This window comes from Panthera leo, chromosome D4 (genome assembly GCF_018350215.1).
Source record: "Panthera leo isolate Ple1 chromosome D4, P.leo_Ple1_pat1.1, whole genome shotgun sequence".
Taxonomy (NCBI): domain Eukaryota; kingdom Metazoa; phylum Chordata; class Mammalia; order Carnivora; family Felidae; genus Panthera; species Panthera leo.
This window is the reverse complement of record NC_056691.1, coordinates 63,526,368-63,547,834: the sequence shown is the minus strand read 5'-3', so window position 1 is coordinate 63,547,834 and position 21,467 is coordinate 63,526,368. Positions and strand designations below refer to the sequence as shown.

General features: G+C 41.4%; 1 protein-coding gene across 1 annotated transcript in view; it reads left to right on the top strand.

The window, feature by feature from the left end:
• The first annotated feature begins 3,056 nt into the window (after nt 1-3,056).
• GRIN3A (glutamate ionotropic receptor NMDA type subunit 3A) overlaps nt 3,057-21,467 on the top strand; it is a 170,052-nt gene continuing 151,641 nt past the window's right edge. The window contains exon 1 of the mRNA XM_042912479.1: nt 3,057-3,989. Coding sequence (XP_042768413.1) covers nt 3,291-3,989 — 699 coding nt within the window. The 5' untranslated portion in view covers nt 3,057-3,290. The remainder of the gene's footprint in view (nt 3,990-21,467) is intronic.

Here is a 21,467-nt window from a genome sequence, read left to right as displayed (position 1 = left end):
TGCTCCAACAACTCTGAGCTCCTTGCTATTCCTCACACATACCAGAAATAACTCCTTCTTCAGGGTCTTTGCACTTGCTGGTTCCTCTACTTGGAAATTCTTGTCTTGAATGTTTATATGAATCATCCCCTCACCTCCTTTAACCTCACCTCCTTTAAGTTTTTATTCAAAAGTTATCTTCTCAGAGGGGTTTACCCTGGTTCCCCTATCTAAAATTAAAGTCCATTCTCCTCTTAATTCTTCCTCTTTGCTGGTTTACTTTTCTCCTTTGCATCAAATGACATATCTCACATTTACTTCTTTATATGTTTTACTGTCTGTCTCTCCCACTAGACTATAAATTCAATGTCAGCATTTTGTTCACTCATTAAATATGTGACTTTGCGGGGGGAAAACCCTCAACTTCTCTGATCTAGAGTTTATTCATCTACCTCCGGCAGAGTTCTGCAGCAATGTCTGGCACAGAGTAGGAGCTTCATAAATGGTTGTTTGAACTGATGTTTGACTCTAGAAGAGCTTTCAACATTATGAATCATTGAACCATGAAAAAAGAGGAGAAGGAAAAGAAAAAAGGCAAATGTGAGGAAAGGAGAGAAAAGAATCATGCCATAGATGTTCAGATTACAGTGATATGGATAAAAAGAACCAAGCAGCAGGCCTGGGTGGCTCAGTCTGTTGAGCAGCCAACTCTTAATTCAGCACAGGCCGTGGTCTCATGGTTCATGAGATGGAGCCCCCCATGGGGCTTTGTGCTGACAGTGCAAAGCCTGCTTGGGATTCTCTCTCTCCCTCCCTCTCTCTCTCGGCCCTTCCCTTGCTTGCATGCACACACACACTCTCTCTCTCTCAAAATAAATAACCTTTAAAAAAAAAGTTTTTAAAAATACTAATAAGAAAAGAACCAAGCAGCAAAAGAAAATAGAAAGGGAACCAGTGTATCATCATTGAAAAGCCCAGAAAGAAACAAAAAAAGAAGCCCTGGAAGGAAGGGCTGTTCTTCACTGTTCACTCCGTATTTGCAAGATGTAGCTGTGGTTTATCCTGAGCTGGTACAGCTCTTTCCTGGGAGCCTTGGGAATCTTCCCTTCTTCTGTGAACAAGCAGTTCATCTGTTCCCTCAAGGTGGTCATGGACTTGAGAGGCCTAAGAATGCCAGTGACTCTTAAGATCAAATTAACAATCAGACCCATCTATTCTTCATCACCATCTAAACATGTATGTAATGCGAAGTACATACTAAGGTAACCACTTTAGCGCACGGTCTGTTACACTCCTCAGTGCACATATACACAAACACATCTTCTCACTACACAACTAAGAGATTCCCAGTTTTCCGGCAGTGCACGGGGCAGGAAATTCTATACTTTTCTTATTCAGATCCCAACTGATGGACTCTTCTGAAACAAGAAAGAGTCTCCAGGACCCATGCAGGGGACGCACTCTAGGGCCTCAGGAGGGCCCCTGTCCCTTGTGGTTTATCCTTTATGATGACTCTCACTCTTTTCTTCTCTGGCACCCCAGCCTTGCAGCAGCCATTTTGGTTATCAGATAGGTTTTGCACTGAGATGCCTTTAAAGGTCTGTATTGAGGGAAACGGCATGCACTTTTTATCCTTGTTGGGAATTTTATTTAGCTAGAGCCTCTTCATCCCAAGGATTTAAAGCCTGATGGAAACTTTAGCTCATGAATCAAAACAGCCCTCCAGAGCTAAAAGCTAGCTGTATTTGCATAACAATTTAGCAGCTCCAAACAGCAGGGCAAGGTGAGGTGAAATAAATTGCCAAGGTCATGGTTCTCTTGAAGTGGTATTGAAATTCAGAACTGTTGGTCCCCAGCCTTGCTCCCCCGCCCAAGGATGTGTCTCCTACCCTCCTTCTAAAAGATACCAAGGCATAAAATAAATGTACTGTACGCGTGGAAACCACAGTCGTGCCCTTACCCCTCTCTTTTGCTTCTAATTTCAGATGATTCAGTTCCTGGAGGAAGAGACCAAATCATAACCCACTGACTCCACTGTATTACCATACAAATGAAAGAACTTACTAGAAACGGTGATCTGGATGGGCTCTTGGTCTAAACTAGAAACTACTGTTGACTGTGCTTGAAACTCTAAAAGTATTTTGAATCTCTTTAATTTCTGGATCAAATCATTGCTTCCAATTCACTTTTTAATTCCGAGAACCCCAAAACGTAGGGAACCCTTCAAAACCGCAAAGGCCCACGTGCCCGAGAGAAGGAAGCGGAGATTAAATGTGTAAATGATTCTGGCTTTCGTGCCCTTACTAGAAAAATCTTTAAAGCGACACATCGAAGAGAAGAAGCTCGTTCAAGTTGCAGCTTCTCAGAACCTATCCCAGCGAACCACTGGATTTCGGATTCCTCAGGCACAACTCCGAATTCGGCATTCTCCGCGGCTCCGAGACCTCGCCCTCTGGGGTCGCAAGGAATTTCGCAAACCGAGACGCGTCGCGGTTGCGGGGAGCGGACTTTCCGGGGGCGCGGGAAGCGCCACCCGGGAATCTCCCCATCAGCGGGCGTTTGGCGCAGCCAAGCGACAGGCTGGCGCCAGGGCTCAGCAACAGGGAGGCGCCGGCTGAGGCGGGGAGAACTTTGCGCTCCGAGCAGAACCACCCTTTGCTGGCCAGTCGCGTCGTTCCGCCGAGGAAGCAGGCGGCGGCGGCCACTGGGCGGAAAGGGGAGCGGAGCAAGGAAGGGAGGAAGTAGCGAGACAGGAAGAAAGATGAAGCCAGCGCTGGGGGGCCCCGCCGGAGGGTGGCCGACGGCGGAGCAAGGACGATTTGGCTTGTTTTTCGCACCCCGGGCGTGAACGCCTTCTCCTGAGCGACCCCAAGGAAATAAGGGGGTCTCGCCCGGGCAGAAAAGGGAAAGAAAAGAATCCAAGTGAGCGCATCGCCTCCTGGGTCGCGTTGGCCCCTAGGAACTCGGGCCGCCTCTCAGCCCAACCTCCCCGCGTGGCCGGACGCAGTGCCCGAGCCGCCCTGCAGATGGGGCGGGCAGAGAACGGGCGTCCAAGCCGCGGGTGACCGGCGCCGGCCCGCCCGCCTGCCTGGCTCCGCGCAGGGACCTGGCGGGCGGAGGATGCGCGGCGGAGGGACCTGGGCGCGCTAGGCTCCCACTTGGATGGCCCCGGGACCGCTTCGGCTCCTGGGAGCGCTTTGCCGGGAGGAGTGAGCCGCCGGCGGGACCTGGGGGCGGAGACGTGAGGCAGCGGCTGCAGGGGGCGAGCCGGGCGCACGAGGGGGCGCGCTTTCTCCCTGCGGGTCTCAGTAATGAGGAGACTGAGTTTGTGGTGGCTGCTGAGCAGGGTCTGTCTGCTGCTGCCGCCGCCCTGCGCTCTGGTGCTGGCCGGGGTGCCCGGATCCTCCTCGCACCCGCAGCCCTGCCAGATCCTCAAGCGCATCGGGCACGCGGTGAGGGTGGGCGCGGTGCACTTGCAGCCCTGGACCACGGCCCCCCGCGCCGCCAGCCGCGCTCTGGACGGCAGCCGAGCAGGCGCCCAGCGGGATGAGCCCGAGCCAGGGACTTGGCGACCCCCGGCGCCCTCGCCGGGCGCACGCTGGTTGGGGAGCGCCCTGCACGGCCGGGGCCCGCCGCGCGCCCGGAAGCCGGGGGAGGGCGCCGCGGCGGAGACCCTGTGGCCTCGGGACGCCCTCCTCTTCGCCGTGGACAACCTGAACCGCGTGGAAGGGCTGCTGCCCTACAACCTGTCTTTGGAAGTAGTGATGGCCATCGAGGCGGGCCTGGGCGATCTGCCGCTCTTGCCCTTCTCCTCCCCAAGCTCGCCGTGGAGCAGTGACCCTTTCTCCTTTCTGCAGAGCGTGTGCCACACCGTGGTCGTGCAAGGGGTGTCGGCGCTGCTCGCCTTCCCCCAGAGCCAGGGCGAGATGATGGAGCTCGACTTGGTCAGCTCTGTCCTGCACATTCCAGTGATCAGCATCGTGCGCCACGAGTTTCCGCGGGAGAGTCAGGTGAGAGGAGTGGGGACGCCGCTTGGGGGCCGGGACCTTGTGGAGGGGAGGAGGGACTTGGGGCTTTACAACTTTCATAATGTTATAGGGGTCGGACCATATCCGTAGATGGTTGGTAGAAGGACCTCAGTAAAAGTAAAATAAGACAGTTTAAGTGCGGATGGAAAGAAAATGAGAGGTAGGGGTAGCAGATGGAAGAAAGGAAGTGGGGGGAATAAGCGAAAAAAATCCTCCTGTTTTGACCAGCTGAGCAACCCTAGTGGATGCTGGAGGGAAGTTAGAACTCAAAGTTCTGGATCGTGGAGAGCAATAGAGGTTCTAAAGACTAGCGCGGGGGTGGGGGGTGGGGTGGGGATGGAAGATCTCAGGCAAAGCTAGAGCCTTTCATTCCCTAGAGGAATTGAGAGCACATGGCGGGAAACGCAGCATCTGCTCCGATTCCTGTGGAAGGTGTGCCTGAGGCTTGGGCGGGGGTGGAAGGAAGAAAACCTCCCTCAGAATTCCTTTGAGTCAGTCAGTAGAAAATCTGCAACTACTACGGAAGCAACCGGTAAAGATGTGTGGTTAATTAGGCTTAGGCATTGGAATTCATTAAAAATATCTGAATGGATGGGAGGAACGCATTTGGGATTGGTGGTTTTTGGTTTGTTTGTTTGTTTTCCCCTATCTTCTTTCTGTGTGATGTGGGCTCAGAGACTGGTTGTATGCAGTTGCTGTGTTGAGCCATTTCTGTCTCAATTATCTAGTAATAATAAAAAAAAAAATCTAATGATTCCATTTCTTAGGGGTTAAAAAATTGAATATATTTTCAAGAAAAGAAGCTATTTGTGAACTTACTGTTGAAGATAGTGATATTGAGGACCTGAGGGCAGAGTCCTTTCAGCAATAGGAGTTTTCTGCATTTTGCTCATTACTTTTATGAAAATATCAAGCTAAATTTAGCCTTGCACAAAGTATTTATGAAACAAGTAGGTAATTGTTGTTGGCCTCATGTTAAAGATTGAGAAACTAAGGAAAGTTTTGGTCAGTGTGTTGATAAAAGAGTTCAGACACTGGAGAATTTCTGACTGTATATCATTTTACTATCCCTTTGGCTGAAAAAAAAATTTCTAATCTCTCTTCCTCCACTTTTGATATATATAAACAGAGGTAAAAGCTCAAATGAGTAAGGCCAAATACAAGTGAAAAGTTTGATAGAATCTATGCATAAAATATCAAGAGAGCACTAAAGGTTTCTTTTTCTAGAAAAATGGATCTTACATTTTTAATCTTAGGAAGGCCGGGCACCCGTTACTTTCAGCAGTTGCCCAGAATATTGCTATTTAATGCTGAACTATAGAGATTTGATCTGCAGAGTGCAGGCTAATTAACTTTTATCTAAAACATTTCCGTCACCTGAATCTGAATGACTATAGGCAGCAGATGGGAAGGCATGGAAAACACAGGTGCACCAGGCTGCCAATGGCCAAAGTGTTATAAACATGAAGTTGCATCCATAGGGTGCATCATTATTAATATATATGCAGAATCAGATTGAACGAAATGCGAGAGTCAGCATCGCTTGCTTCTCATCATTGCTTCTTTATTAATACTTCATAAGTTGCCAATAGTGTTCAGTCTCCAGACTCCATTTCCATTTGTAGATTGTTTGGCAAATCATAAATAGCAAGAATTTTCCCCAAATTAGTGGTTGTCAGTTAGGAAGGAGATTGTGTTCCATGATGGGTTTGTGCAGATATAGCACAGTACAAGGGGACCAGAGAAACCATGAAGCAGCGTCTAGAATTGGACAACTTCAAAGCTTTAGGACCACTGTGGGAACAGTCTTCCAGGGACAACCCTTACAAGCTGACAATAAAATGAACACTCTGCCAAGCACATTTACTTCTGTATTTCAAATCAGAAATGTATTTTAAATCACATTTGTCACTGTTATTTTCATGGTACACATCTTGAAAGGGAGAGATTATTCTATTAACTCAGATCTTGTTTGCCCAAGTGACGTTTTCTTTCATTTGTCTTTGTATTTTATATTCAAACATATCTAACTTGTCTTGTTTTTAGTATATCATTTAAATGTCATTCTACAATGTTCTATATTAAGAATGTCCAACTCAATGCCAAGTCACTATAATACGTAATTTTAGGAGAGGACCATAATCTGCTTTCAGCAAAAATAACTGATCTTTCTTTCCCTTGCTTCTCCTAAAAAGTAGACCCATACACTGACGTGATTTAAACACACACACACAAGACAACTTTCAAAATATAAAACAATGTCAGAGTCATTTTAGGCATTAAATAAAATGGACTTAATTTAGCCACCATTCTCAGTGAATTCTACTGCCCAGTGACCTAATACATTGATTGGGCCAGGGACTGAATAAAGGATGCTAGCAGAAAGTGGAATTGTCTACACAACCAAGTAGAATAAAATTGTGTCTCTTATTCAGACAAGTCAAAATTGCTTGGAGCAGTCGCAGCAATTATTTCTCTCACTTTCTTTTGTACTGCTAGTTTCTTTCATATGAAACCTTTAATTAATAAATAATAGTTTTGATAGTATTCTACCACAGCTCATGAATGGAAAGAGATACCCCTAAAATGATTAAAACCCTGAGAAAAGCATAATAGTTTTATTTCAATTAACTATTTATGGAAACAAACACATTGGATCATCAGCTTGTAAGGAACCAACTTTATTCAGTGTGGGAAATCCATTATGAGTAAGATAATAAACTATCCACTTTGGAAGCCATATGTATCATCACCACATAAATAAAAGCTTCAGACAGCATTACACATAGGATAGGGTCAAAGCACGTTTCCATCCAAAAAATTGACTTTACTACACACTCAAATCTCCACTTGAGGCTAATTCCTTATATTAAAATGATAATTTCTTCTAAATTCTGTTCCCATGACCTTCAAATAATGATGTTGCATATGGATCCAGTTACATTTACATTTAAGTTATATATAAAGTTCCTATAATTGTTCTTTCTTCCTCTTCATCCCCAAACTACTTTTTCTTTTAGGGTTTTTGTATAGTTTCTCTAAAGTTAACTTCTTGAAATTCACCTGCTCAGGTAGTGACAGATACATATTTCTTTCTAAAATGTTTATCTCCTGTTAATTCCATATTGGTTCCCTTAGGTAGGGTTAATGGAGTGATATAATTTGCTTAGATCCAAACTCTCATGCAATTAAAAAGTGACTGTGTCACTATTTTCAACTCCAGTTGAACATAACAACTGCAGTTTGCCTGTCTCATGAGTCATACATGCTGTAATCAGTCATATATGCTGTTTAGTCCCATGGAAATACAGGTATTTCAGATGTTCCCCTTTCTCTGACAACACAGTGCTAAGTACAGAAGCTTATTTATTAGAATTTGGCTAGCATAGTGCCACTTTTGTATGATACAGGGACCAGAACAATGATACCACTAAGGTGCAGGTTTTCCCTCTATCTGAAAGTATACTTTACTATCTGAAAGTAAAACATTCCTGTGAACCCTTTTGTAAGCCAAAATGGCAGAAAGTGAAGGGTATTCTCCACTTTCCAAAAGTTCATGTAATGTCACTTCGCTTTAAGGAAAGACCTACATTAGCACCTGTTTTCCATAATGGAAAAAAAATCAGAAGAGGATTTTCACTTTCATGAAAACAAAGTGGGATAATGTAGAGTTTCAGAAAGTGAGAGATACCTGTAGTGCCTCTTTACCCAAGGTTTTGCTTTCCACTGTCAATCATGGTCTGGAAGCAGATCTCTCCTCCCCTGACTTAGTGTCAAAAGGTCAATAGTAGCCTCACTGCATCACAACGCCTATGTCTTTCTCCTCACTTCATATTATTACATAGGCATTTTATCATTTCACATCATCACAAAAAAGTGAATTTAGTACAATAAGATGTTTTGAGAGAGAGACCACATTCACATAACTTTTATTATAGCATACTGTTATAATTGTTTTATTATTAGCTATTGTTAATCTCTTAATGTGCCTAATTTATAAATTAAATTTTATCATAGGTATGTATGTACAGGAAAAAAACCACAGTATTCATAGTATAGGTGCTATCCCTGGTTTCAGATATTCACTGGGGCTCTTGGAATGTATGCCCCACAGATAAGGGAGGGGTACTACTATATATAACTTAGGTGCATTATTAGGGGACAAGTAAAGGACGTTTATTTTTAACAGATTTTCTCTCAACTGTATTGGTTTTCCTTGACTTGCTTCATGCAAAGCACTGCTGTCTGTCCTCTGAGGGAAATATATTCTTCTGCAATTCATGATGAATGGCTGATAGTAGCACCTAATTGTTGCTGACTTGAAGATAAATGATTTCAAATTAAATGTCAAGTGATACAAAACTTTTCTTAGAAGTGATCTTTTACAGATTCCTCTTGAGGAACAGAGACTTGGGACTAATTTGGAAGTTTTTATTTTTAATTTGGGGATTTTTTTAATAGTACTTAAATTTTTTTTTCAGATAAATACATCAGAACAGACTAGCAGATACATTCATTGGGCAATTAATCTGTCTCACCCACTTTTCTTTGTGTCTTCCGCAGTATAATCATAGAGAATATTTGGTTTTGACCTTCTTTGACTCATCTTGGAGTTAATTTATGATGAATCAACTGAACTGAGTATCTGAATCATCTGAAGACCAATTTCAATGTCCCTTAATGTTTTATCTTTTGGTGTTGTGCAATCCACCATGGATTTTGTGCCATTAGATCTTATTTCATGAATACCTCCAGTCAAATTCCAATAATGTTGGTTAAAGGGCACAATATAATGGAAGGTATATTAAATAATAGTCAAGACTCTCAGTCTACTTCTGCCTTTTACTGGCCATGTAATCTTGGGCAAGTGCCCAAGTTCTATATACCCATTCAAATGAAAATGAAAATGTGTTGCTGAGCTCCATGCTTATCAGTCAAAAGAAGGTACTTACCAATCTGACACAGTTGTTTTATAAATCAAATAAGAAAATGAAGTACTTTGGGAAAATTTATAGTATTAGCCCAATGACTGGTAGAGAGGTGTTGGTTATGATCTGATAAGAATCATCCAAGTCTTAATTCTTCACTAATTCTCATTAGTAGTTACTGATCAAATTGGGATGTGATTCACAGTGTAACATGTCTTCATTCTCCACCTTACTGTCTACTCCCTCATTTTCTTCCTCTTTAGAGAAAAAAAATAGTAAGTAGGTTTAGTCCTCCCCCAAAAAAGGGGGAAAAGAAAAAACTTTTAAGTATGTTGCACACTTGCCCCAAAATAGAGGACACGCCATAGGTACTATTTCTATACTGATGGCAAATTTTTACCTTTCGCACATCTAACGCAGTTTCTAGAGCCTTAGGTATTGCCTTAGAAGCCTCAATAAGATGCTCAAGGTTTTTCAGAAATGTTGGTCTCTCACATTGGTCATAAGTTTTTCCTGTGAGCAAACTTACAATAATAGATTGTTTATGAGACTATGGCCATACAGTTAACCCACTCCACCTACTATATCAGTAAGCACACTGGTTGGCTCATCTGACATTATTTTCACAGCAAGTCTTTCTTGATGAGAACAGCAGTGTGTTGCTCCATTCTGGCACAAGCTCCTTATCTCATCATGGATAGATTACAAAGAGTTTGCAAACCAGCTACTTTGAGTACCACGGCCCTAGATAATTATGTGGGGGCTCTTATAGCAAGGTATTGCTCAATTTGGTGGCATCACTAAATGTAGAGATGAGCACCTCATCGTCTCTTCTCCTGCCTACTCTAGCTTCTGCCACTCACATACACAGAAAATTAGAGGAAGTGTAGAGCACCAGAAATGAGGCGCTACATCTATAAAAGTAGGCAAGAAGGAGGAAAGAACATCTCAGCATCTGCCATGTTGCTTTTGGAGAGAATGCATGAATAACAAACTAATGGAAATCTTTAAGCCACTGATTTGTCTTTCTCAGATCTTTTCTTTATGGGGTAGTGGGAGAAAAGAGCAATAGGGAAAAGGTGAGCAAAGAGTAAGCTAGCTGTCCGCCCCCACTCTTGCTTCTTCCCTCCCCTTCACCCAACCTAACACCTCAGCCGGATTTTCAGGTCTCCTTCTGAATGGGCATGATTCAGTCACTTTCAGAGGACACTGTGATCTTCTGCATTGAGGGAGCAGGTTGATCACACGGACCTGGACTGGTATTGCGTCAACTGGAGTAAATACTGATACTGAAAGACTAGTATCTGGTTTAGCCAGCGATGGTCTACTGGTAGAGATGAGCCTTCAGAAGTTCAAGTAGTAAAGAATTAAGCAGGACGACTTCATTTTTAGTCAGGCTGAATTATGCCCAATTGTTAGTCTTTGAGTCATACATTTAGGAACAAACTAAATCATATATATTTTTGTAGCATTTATGCTTTTCAAGTCTTCACAAATGTGCTCACAGAATCCTCCTAACAGCCTTGTGAAGTAGAGAACAATGTATAGAAAACATACAGGGTGCTAGAGAAAGCTATGCATTATAGGAAGTAAGGAGTCACCAAGAAGAAAAACAGACTAATAGCTTCTTCTACATTCAGTGTATTTGTTAGCCTACAATCCAAGAACAGACTGGATCCATCACTGCTTTTGAATTACCTCAGAAAGAGGATAAAAGAGAGCAATATATACTTCAGGTTTGATTGTTAAAAGCATATTTCACACTAAATAACCAATAATGGGAATTGAATTAAATGAATCATGATATAGTTTTACAGTGGAGTTCTATATACCCATTCAAATGAAAATATATTGACATATATAGAGAAAAATATTTTATAATGTATGTAAAGTGTGACCTTGATCCTATAAACGATGAAGTCTAGAATTTTATTTATAAAAATGATAAATGTGATTGTAACTGGATGATCTATGCTTCCCTATCTGTGCTCCAGTTTTTTTTAAAGTATGTATTACCTACATGATTAAAAATATTAAGAGAAGAAAAGACAAGTTACCTTCACCTTTCCTCACCAATGCTTTCAATACTTCAATATGAAAATATAGATTTTAGGAAAAAGTAAATTGTAGAGCATGTTTACATTTATCAAAGTCCTTTCCCATCTTTTTTTTTTTTCATTTTATTCTCACAATTACTTTGTAAGGTAAGCAGGACAAATAGTGTACCTTTGTTTTGCAAGTGAGACAATAATAACATAAATGAAAGAAATACAAAGTAAGAGTTAAGGAAAAAGGTTTCTGAGAAGCACAGACCTATGTCTGAATCTTAGCTTTACAACTTTCTAGACATTTTACCTTGGGAAATATGCCTCAATTTCTTGATCCATGAAATACGACTATCTCAGAAAGTTATGGCGAAGACAACAGCATGTATGCGAAGTTCTAAGCACGGTACCTAGAGCACTGTGTGTTCTTACTATGTCGGTGATCGTTCTTTTAATACAAAGGGTTGGCATGGCAAGTTTAATAAAAAACTAAAATTATCAGAGTAAGTCCTCAAATATCCTGGGTTGCTCTCCAGAGTACCTCCAAATGCATTTTCAATATGCACGTGATAGTCAAGCTTAGGAGATCCAGTTCCAGTGGACCAACCCTAAGCAAAGCAAAGCAATCTACTGTTTTGAAACCCCACTTAGGGGTCCAATTCACTGAAGTGCGTTCTCAGCTTAGGTATATGTAAAGTTGGTCAGCAATGAGGTGAACTTTGAGGTCTAGTTTCAACTAGTTGCTCCTTTGTATTGGTTCTCAATGACTGGATCTTTGGATTGGTTATGTCAGAGATAAAAAATAATGCTCTATTTCTATTAGTTGGTGTACGTGAGGAATTCATAACTCTTGCCTTTATCCACTAACCTAATTTCTCATAGGAGGCTCCCAGAAATTAAACTTAAGAAATAGTAGAACCATGAGCCAATTGATATTTTAGACTTCTAGAGGAAAATGAGGTTGTGAGAAAGGGCAGAGTCTCACTTGACATGGATTGAAGGTTCAGAAGTTTCCCATTTCATACAGGATTTATCTGTACTAAAGTAACTGATTTGTGGCATGTATTAGCTCAAAAGTTTAGGGACAATAGCACTATTATATATACTAAGGCTTACCCAAAAAAAGATACCCATAAGGCAAACTGTGGTTTATTGAATGCTGATGAATCAAAACTGATGCATACAACTTTGAGGGACTTTTTAAATGCATATTGCTGTTCTGATTATAAAAGTCATGAATACATGTGCACTGCTTCACATGGGTGTCCACAGATAACCTTGAGTAACATTTTGATATATTTTATTCTCTCAAGGCTAATGGTTTAAAATTTTTCTAAACCATTGGGTACAGTTAAAGAAAGCCTTACTGTCAGTCCAAATGGGCTGGACAAAAGGACAGGAGAGGGGAAAAATTTTTTTTTGTTAACTTTCCAAAAAGTCAGAGTTGATAGGGCCTTTTGAAACTTGGGCACTCCAGGGGCGCCTGGGTGGCTCAGTCGTTTGAGCGGCCGACTTCGCTCAGGTCATGATCTCGCGGTCCGTGAGTTCGAGCCCCGCGTCGGGCCCTGTGCTGACAGCTCGGAGCCTGGAGCCTGTTTCAAATTCTGTGTCTCCCTCTCTCTGCCCCTCCCCTGTTCATGCTCTGTGTCTCTCTGTCTCAAAAATCAATAAACGTTAAAAAAAAAAAAAAAAGAAACTTGGGCACTCTGAATTGATGGTATTTCTATATTAAAAGGTGGTATTTTCCTTTGTATGTGCAACCTAGCTTTATATATTCAACATTCTACAAGTGGCCGTGTCTGTACAGTTCCAAACAATGGCTTGGTCTGGATCTTTCAGTGCCATTCCTAAGAATGACTTGGAAATGGGTTGCCACTACTCTCTTCTCAGTTTGGGATGGTCATTAGCAGAACTTCCAGTGTCAAGCACTTTCAGGGCCACACAACCTACATGCAGTCTCTTGCTGTTTTTTGTATTGAAGGCCCCAACCCAAAGCCAAACAAAAGTGGGGTTAATACTCTCCAGATTAAAAATAAAGAAATTTTATCTGATAAACAAAGTGAGCTGCTCAGCATGTCTTCATCTAACAGAATCACAATCTGCCTGTTGCAGAATTCCATTTGTTCAGTCCCAACCGGAGGTGTTTAAATAGGGATTCCATTAAACAAAGAATTTGCTTCTATATATTATGAATTTAATAGGTTCAGACAGAGAGCTGTTATTGTTTTGATACTATACAAGAAATTCATTTGAGTCACGTCACACACTGTGTTATACACACAAAGAAAAGCTTCAGTGTATACCTGAAAATGAATGATAAATCCATGTCTGAATCAATCCAGTGTGCCTTCATCTGGTTGCAGGCACAGAGAGCCATCTAGTGTTCCCTAAAATACAGCTTTTAGGTAAAGCATCCTAGAAATCCAGCCTGACAAGGCAGGAAAAGGATTCCAAAGAGCTTTTAGTCCATGTCCCAGCCTTTTAAGTCTGTGGGAAATCTAGGTTAATCCACCACAGAAAGGACCTTCTTTTGCCTTCTAAGAAGATCCAACAATCTCTGTTCTTTGGCCACCGTACCTATAATTGCAGTTATAAACCTTAAAGTAAGACTATCTTGAAAGTGTATGTTTCGAGGGGTTGGGAGGCAAATGTGAATGACTCTTACCAACTCTAGGAAGGCAGTGGCTAATTGTTGTAGTAACTGTATTTACTATCACTTTGGTTTATAAAGCAACTTGAAAAGATGTAGCAATTTTATTGTGTTAAGCATATCATTTGCTCCTTTATGTCCAACTATAAAAATTTTATGTCCTTTGTGGATAATTCCAAAAATAAAAAAATACTAAAGAATAAAATAAAAATCACCCATAAACCTACAACCCAGAGATTTAGACATATGTATGTGTGGTAAAATTGGGATCCATGCTATTTTATGATTTTTAAAATGTATATTATAAACATCTTCCTGTGTCATTAATATTTTTTTCATTATTTTTAATGGCTATATAATTTGCCTTGGAATAGATTGTTTCATTTGTTTGACCCCTGTTGTTTGAATCCAGGTATTTCCCCCAAAAAAATCAGTAACACTTTAACTAATGAGACTTTACCAGCCTGGTCCTTCTTGTAGTTTTTGGTGCTATGGAACATCCACTGCTTGAGTTCTAGGACATCATCATGGTTGGGGTTTATTGTGTGTGTCTTTTTTTTTTTCCGGCTCTTTCATTATCTTTCACTGATTATACTTGCTGTCTTTGACCACTTGTAGTAACAATCCTAAGGCTGTGCTAAAATGATAGCTACTAGCTCTGTATGAAAACATTTAAATACATTTAAATTAATTAAAATGATATAAAATTTAGAACTATCTCAGATGCTCTCACCCCATTTCAAGTACTCAGTGGCCACATGTGGGTAGTGGCTACTGTATTTGACAGCACAGATACACAACATTTTCTGTCTTCATAGAAAGTTCCATTGGACATTCTATTGCTGTCAAAGGGCATGCAGTTGTAAGAAGCAGAAACTCATTCTGTGGAGCTCAAAAGTGAGGAGTTTATGCTGAAAACTGCAGGAAAATGACAAGGAAGAAAATTGCAGGAGCTGCTGGAAAGTGGTAGGGCAGCTACTCTGCCTGTCTTCTGGGGCCCAAAAGCTCTTCTTCTCTTGGCTCCTTTCTTCACATCTGCTCCATCCTTCTCTCTGGATACCAGCTTCTTCCTCTGCCCTGCCATGACTTCTGCATGAATGTGGTTCTGATTTACTATGATGATTAAATGTAGCGTGAACTCAGTAGGATTTACAGCTCTAATCATCTGAGCAGGGTAAAGAATTAGAGAATGACTATGGTTCTTCACCAAGGCCTTTCTGAAGAGGTGACATCTGAACATAGAATGAAGTAAGAAGTGAATCATGCAAATTTCTAAGGGAAGAGCATTGTAAGCAGAGAGAACAAAAGTACAAAGCTCCTGAGGTAGGAAAGAGCAGAGCAAGAAATGTTTGTTGAATAAATGAAAAAATGGGCTATCCTTAGGTACTATCCTTTATGACATTTGTGAGTGGGCACAGTTTCAAAGAAGGTATAACTAGTGAGGCAGTACCCAGATCTGGGGTACTCATATACATGGGTATTTCCCAAGGTTTGGACACCCCTGAATTTGTCTCCTGGCATAGGGCAATACCAGGAATTTCTAACTGGAATTTCCAGTTCTATCTCATTCTCACCTTAAACTCAAAATATCTAAAGATACCTAAGGTTGTGCCCCCTCTTACCTATAAACAAGAATTCTCATACCATCTTGGACCTCTCTCTCTTCTTCTCATCAGGTTCTGTTGCCTTCCTTTGAATACTTTCCATACCTTCATCCTTCCTTCTTTTCACAAGACATTAGCTGCTCCCACCAATATTCTTGAGTAGCCTCTAGATCTCTACTTTCTTTCCCCCAAGCCATTCTACAATCTTCTGAAAGCAAAGCAACTTGCATTCATTTATTCATTCTTTATTTTAAATTTTTTTAAGTTTATTTATTTTTGAGAGAGAGAGAGAGTGTGTGTCTGTGTGTGTGTGTGTGTGTGTGTGTGTGTGTGTGTGTGTGTGTGAGCAAGTGAGGGAGGGGCAGAGAGAGAGAGAGAATCCCAACCAGACTCTGCACTGTCAGTATGGGCCTGTTGCAGGGCTCGAACTCACAACCCATGAGATCACGACCTGAGCCAAAATTAAGAGTCAGGCGCTCAACCAACTGAGCCACCCAGGTGCCTCTTCATTCTTCATTTTTTATTCAAGTATAACACACTAAGCTTCATGCCAACTCCCTGCTCAACGTCCATCTTACTATTGCAATATCATCATCCTTTTTCCATGTCCCAACACTCCTGAGGGATGAAACACACACCTTAATCACAATGATGCACTACAAGAGTAATTCACAAAATTGGAGCAGGGTACACTGAGCTTAAGAGAACGTATCAGATTCTCCAAGTTTTGTGAGTATAGTTCAAGAGTATTCCATCCCTCATTCTCAAGATTCTGACATGCCTCCCCTGAAGCCAGAGAAACACAGGTTAATGATGAGCAAACTTACAGAATCTGGTCCTCAAGACCTTTCACAAACACGTGCAAATAACTCTTTCCAATTCATGACATTCTTTTGGGATACAGGTGCCCAGAAAGCATAAAATCTCTAGGAATAGAAATGTGTGTGTGACATAAAAAAAAATCAATAGATGTAAATTATTATATTAAAAAGCATTTCTCTATTATATATCTATATAGAAAGACAGGTATATACCCAAGTTGTCATGATTTGCAGATGAATTAAGCTCCTATTCAGAATTGATTTTTCCATTGAAACAATGTTATCTGTGGCTGTTAAGACCTCAGGCCAGGCCACAAAAGCCTGTTTGACCCATGCTATAAGAGAATTCTGGTAATAGTGTTTCTGCAGACGCTGAACACTATCTGTTACAGGCTCTTTTTGTTTGAGACCAAGGGGATATGGAGTGAGGAGGCCAACCAGAAGACCTGACTTTAAATTATCATTCCAGAGTCATCTGTACAGTCTTGGAAAACGTCTCCTGAGTCTCAGTTTTTTAATATTATAAATTATAAATAAATAGTCCCTCATTAAGCAGGTATTGGTTGTGTACTTACTATACTGTTTTAAAGAATCGATATGGGTTGCAGCAAATCAATATACATAAAAACACTTTGTAAATTCAAATTTAAAAAACAGATGAGAAGCAGTCTTACTGAAGCATCTGTTTCATCACGAAGACGCTTGTAGTTCTGCTTTTGGAAAGCCAGGACATATCTTCTCCAGTGCTAATTTGGCCATAGGAATAGCCCACCCTTGTCCTGCCCTCCTACACTGAACCACAGTAATCCCACTGTAACTTCAATGGTCACCAGCAGCTGGAAAGGGAGGAAAGGAGGGCAGGGTGGTTTCACACTTTCCAAATGGAGACTTTAAAAAGTGCTCAGGGCATCTGGGTGGCTCAGTCAGTTAAGCATCTGATTTCGGCTCAGGTCACCATCTCACGGTTCATGGGCTCGAGCCTTGTGCTGGGATTCTCTCTCTCCTGTTCCTCTGACCTTCCCTCATTCGCTGTCTCTCTCTCTCTCTCTCTCTCTCTCTCTCTCTCTCTCTCTCTCTCTCTTCCTCTTGAAATAAATAAATAAACAAAAAAGTGCTCATCCTAGCTGCTCGTCTCAGGCCTGAGGAGGGGAAGAAAGGGCTTTGAGGATCTGACAGGATAGGAAAGCTACAGCCAGGACAAGGTTGGAATGAGAGACACTTTGGAAATCAAATATTAAAGCTCAGATTGCCTGCTAATATTCATAAAAACACATTAGTTCAGATTTAAGATTTCATCAGTTTCTAAATAATATTTCATAATGGAGTGAGATCCTGGAAAATAATCAAACCTCATTCTAGCGTTCACTCCAAGTCTGCCTTTAGCACTTGCTGGACAGCAGCCACTTAAAAATCTTTTCCTTTCCTTAGGTCAGAACCAGTTCTGGATTCACCGCCCCACCCCCACCCCAGGCCAGGAGAGCCCTTAGGATCCTCTTTATGCAAAGTAATGCTGGGAAAGATCAGGAATAAACCAGCAGGCTTACCCTTGGCCACACCATCCATGCCTACAGTATTTCACTGTCCTCCTAGCTGACTTCTCTGCCTCCAGTTTTGGCTCTTCAGTTACATTCTCCAAGCGACTGTCAGAAAAAGAAACAGTTCACTGGCCTGCTTAAACCTGGTCGCTCCTCCCTAAAAACTACAGCCTAGTTTCCCATTTCAGGGATTGTGTACTGCCTTCATAAGTTTTGCTATATCTCTGCATCACCTGTTGCCATTAATTTTTAAAATCACTCTTTTTACTTAAATAAGTGTATTAAAAAACATTTTTTATCATCGCATTAGTGAAAAACCGGTCCCCCTTTCCATAAATAGAAATAAGTACACAAAAGGGACACATGGGTGGCTCAGTTGGTTAAGCGTCCCACTTCAACTCAGGTCATGATCTCACAGTTCAGGAATCCGAGCCCCGCATTGGGCTCTCTGCTATCAGTGCAGAGCCCGCTTTCAGTCCTCTGTCTCCCTCTTTCTCTGCCCATCCCTAGCTTGTGCTCTCTCTTTCTCTCTCTCAAAAATAAACATTAAAAAAAAAAAGATTCTTAAGAAATAAGTACACAATGAAATAAGTACAGCATGAAAATAAAATCGTTCCAGCTGGGTAGGTAGCTGTGCCTGAGCCCTTCTTCAAAAGGGAAAATTTCCAGGTGTTAGGGAAGTGTTGAAGGCATATTGACACCAAACGGAGGCTTTCTCCTAGATTTAGCAGAAGGATTAAATACTAATTGAGAAGGGATTAACATTCTCACTGTGTGATTCAGTGTTACTTAATGTCAAGTCCCTGATCAAGATCCTCTCATGAACCGCCTACACTCTGCCAGCCTCTCACCTATAGGTTGAATTCTAAGCAGCTTAGTGCGGCATTCAAGACCCTTCATTATCTGAGCCTTGATTAGCTTCTTTTTCAAAAAATTTTTTCAAATGTTTCTTTATTTTTGAGAGAGAGACAGAGTGCGAGCAGGGAAGGCGGCAGAAAGAGAGAGGGACACAGAATCTGGGGAAGGGGCAGAGGAAGAGAGAGGGACACAGAGTCCGAAGCAGGCTCCAGGCTCTGTGCTATCATCACAGAGCCTGACATGGGGCTCCAACTCACAAACTGTGAGATCATGACCTGAGCTGAAACGAAGTGTCAGATATTTAACCAACTGAGCCACCCCGTTGCCCCTCTTCTCATTTCTTCTTGATACTAACCCTTTGCCCTTGCACTCTGCTCAACAGTGCCTAAATGCACAATGCTGTTCCAAGCCTTGGCACATGCTACTCTCACTCTTTGGAATGATCTTTCCCCTTGTGTCTGCCTGAAACTCCTATTCAACCTTCAAACCTTTGCTCAAATATCACATATGCACCGTTGACTGCCCGTCCTCTCCCTGCCACAGTTAGCCAATTCCACTTTTGTGGGACATCCTTCTTTTCTAGATCTATCAAACAGCAGGGTAATTATTTATTAACATGTGTCTCTGTCCTCCATTGAATTAAACCCTAAGCTTCTAATATAGTGCATGGCTCATAATAGATGTTCAGTGACTGTTGACTAAAGTGAATGAATGGTACATATCCATCCCTTCCAGTGTAACAGAACTAAGTACAGTAATCCCTATGGGAAACCCACTGACTGTTCAGATGGGATGATGTGAACCTAAGAAAGTGTACCACCTTATGAAAAAGGATGCTCATTCACTGTGGTGGATAGAGTTCATGACCACCCAGAATTTACTGTTATGTAGAACAAAGCTGGAGGAGTAAGGCCTTGGGGAAATTGATTTTGTAAGAAGTAGAAAACCTGTTTCTACTACCCTATTAAATTTTTTATATATCTTTCATTGTCCCCAAATCGGTTTTCAATTTCCTAGAGATCACAAGTGACAGGAAAATGACATTGTTCTCATGTCTGTGAGCCACTGCTTTCCCAAATTTTAATCCCCCCTTCAGCCAATTACACTATATTGTATAGACAAAGATTCTTGACATGTAAAATTAAAGAAAGTCAGAGCTGATGAAAAGTAAAGTTACTGGAAATAATCACCAGTTAAGAAGAGAAAACTCTAGAATTGTATTTCATCCTGTCATCCCTTGTCAAACAAAATAATCAGGAAATCAGACAAGAGTTCAGTTCTGACTAAGACTAACCAGTTCTATTCCTGGCTCAGTTTCTTTCATTAAGTATAACTCCTTAGGCTTTCAGACCTCTGGAGTGGTGGCCATCTGTGTGTTAGCAATACCCAGATAACTTTTCAAAATGTAGATTCCCAAACATGAGAGCCCAACTTATTCCCCTGGGTTTGGAGCACAGAAATCTGTCTAAAAACCAACAACTTCACAGGTGATTGTGTCCACAGGTGATTCAGAGTATCATATTTTGGGACACCATTATCCTAAGAGTACCCCCACTAAAGTGATTTTCACATTGTGACCAGGCACCACCTGAAACAAAAGCCCAAGGAAATTTTTTCTTACTTTCCATAATTTATTTATTTTTTATAATTTACATCCAAGTTAGTTAGCATATGCTCCAACAATGATTTCAGGAGTAGATTCCTTAATGCCCCTTACCCATTTAGCCATACCCCTTCCCACAACCTCTTCAGCAACCCTCTGTTTATTCTCTATATTTAAGAGTCTCTTATGTTTTGTTTCCCTCCCTGTTTTTATATTATTTTTGCTTCCCTTCCCTTATGTTCATCTGTTTTGTATCTTAAAGTCCTCATATGAGTGAAGTCATACGATATTTGTCTTTCTCTCACTGACTAACTTTGCTTAGCATAATACCCTCTAGTTCCATGCATGTAGTTGCAAATGGCAGGATTTCATTCTTTTTGATTGCCGAGTAATACCCCATTGTATATATATACCACATCCTCTTTATCCATTCATCCATCGATGGACATTTGGGCTCTTTCCATACTTTGGCTATTGTTGATAGCACTGCTATAAACATTGGGGTGCATGTGTCCCTTCAAATAAGCATACTATGTATCCCTTGGATAAATACCTAGTAGTGCAATTGTGGGGTCATAGGGTAGTTCTATTTTTAATTTTTTGAGGAACCTCCATACTGTTTCCCAGAGTGGCTGCACCAGTTTGCGTTCCCACCAGCAGTGCAAAAGAGATCCTCTTTCTCCACATCCTCGCCAACATCTGTTGTTGCCTGAATCGTTAATGTTAGCCATTCTGACAGGTGTGAGGTGGTATCTCAATGTGGTTTTGATTTGTATTTCCCTGATGATGAATGATGTTGAGCATTTTTTCATTTGTGTGTTTGCCATCTGGATGTCTTTGGAGAAGTGTCTATTCATCTCTTTTACCCATTTCTTCACTGGATTATTTGTTTTTTGGGTGTTGAGTTTGATAAGTTCTCTGTAGATTTTGGATACTAACCTTTATCTGATATTTCATTTGCAAATATCTTCTCCCATTCCGTTGGTTGCCTTTTACTGTTGCTGATTGTTTCCTTTGCTGTGCAGAAGCTTTTTATTTTGATGAGGTCCCAATAGTTCGTTTTTGCTTTGGTTTCCTTTGCCTCCAGAGACATGTTGAGTAAGAAGTTGCTGCAGGCGGGGTCGAAGAGGCTTTTGCCTGCTTTCTCCTCGAGCATTCTGATGGCTTCCTGTCTTACATTTAGGTCTTTCATCCATTTTGAGTTTATTTTTGTGAATGGTGAAAGAAAGTGGTCCAGGTTCATTTTCCTGTATGTCACTGTCCAGTTTTCCCAGCACCATTTGCTGAAGAGACTGTCTTTATTCTGTTGGATAGTCTTCCCTGCTTTATCAAAGATTAGTTGGCCATAGTTTGTGGGTCCATTTTTGGGTTCTCTATTCTGTTCCATTGATCTGAGTGTCTGTTCTTGTGCCAGTA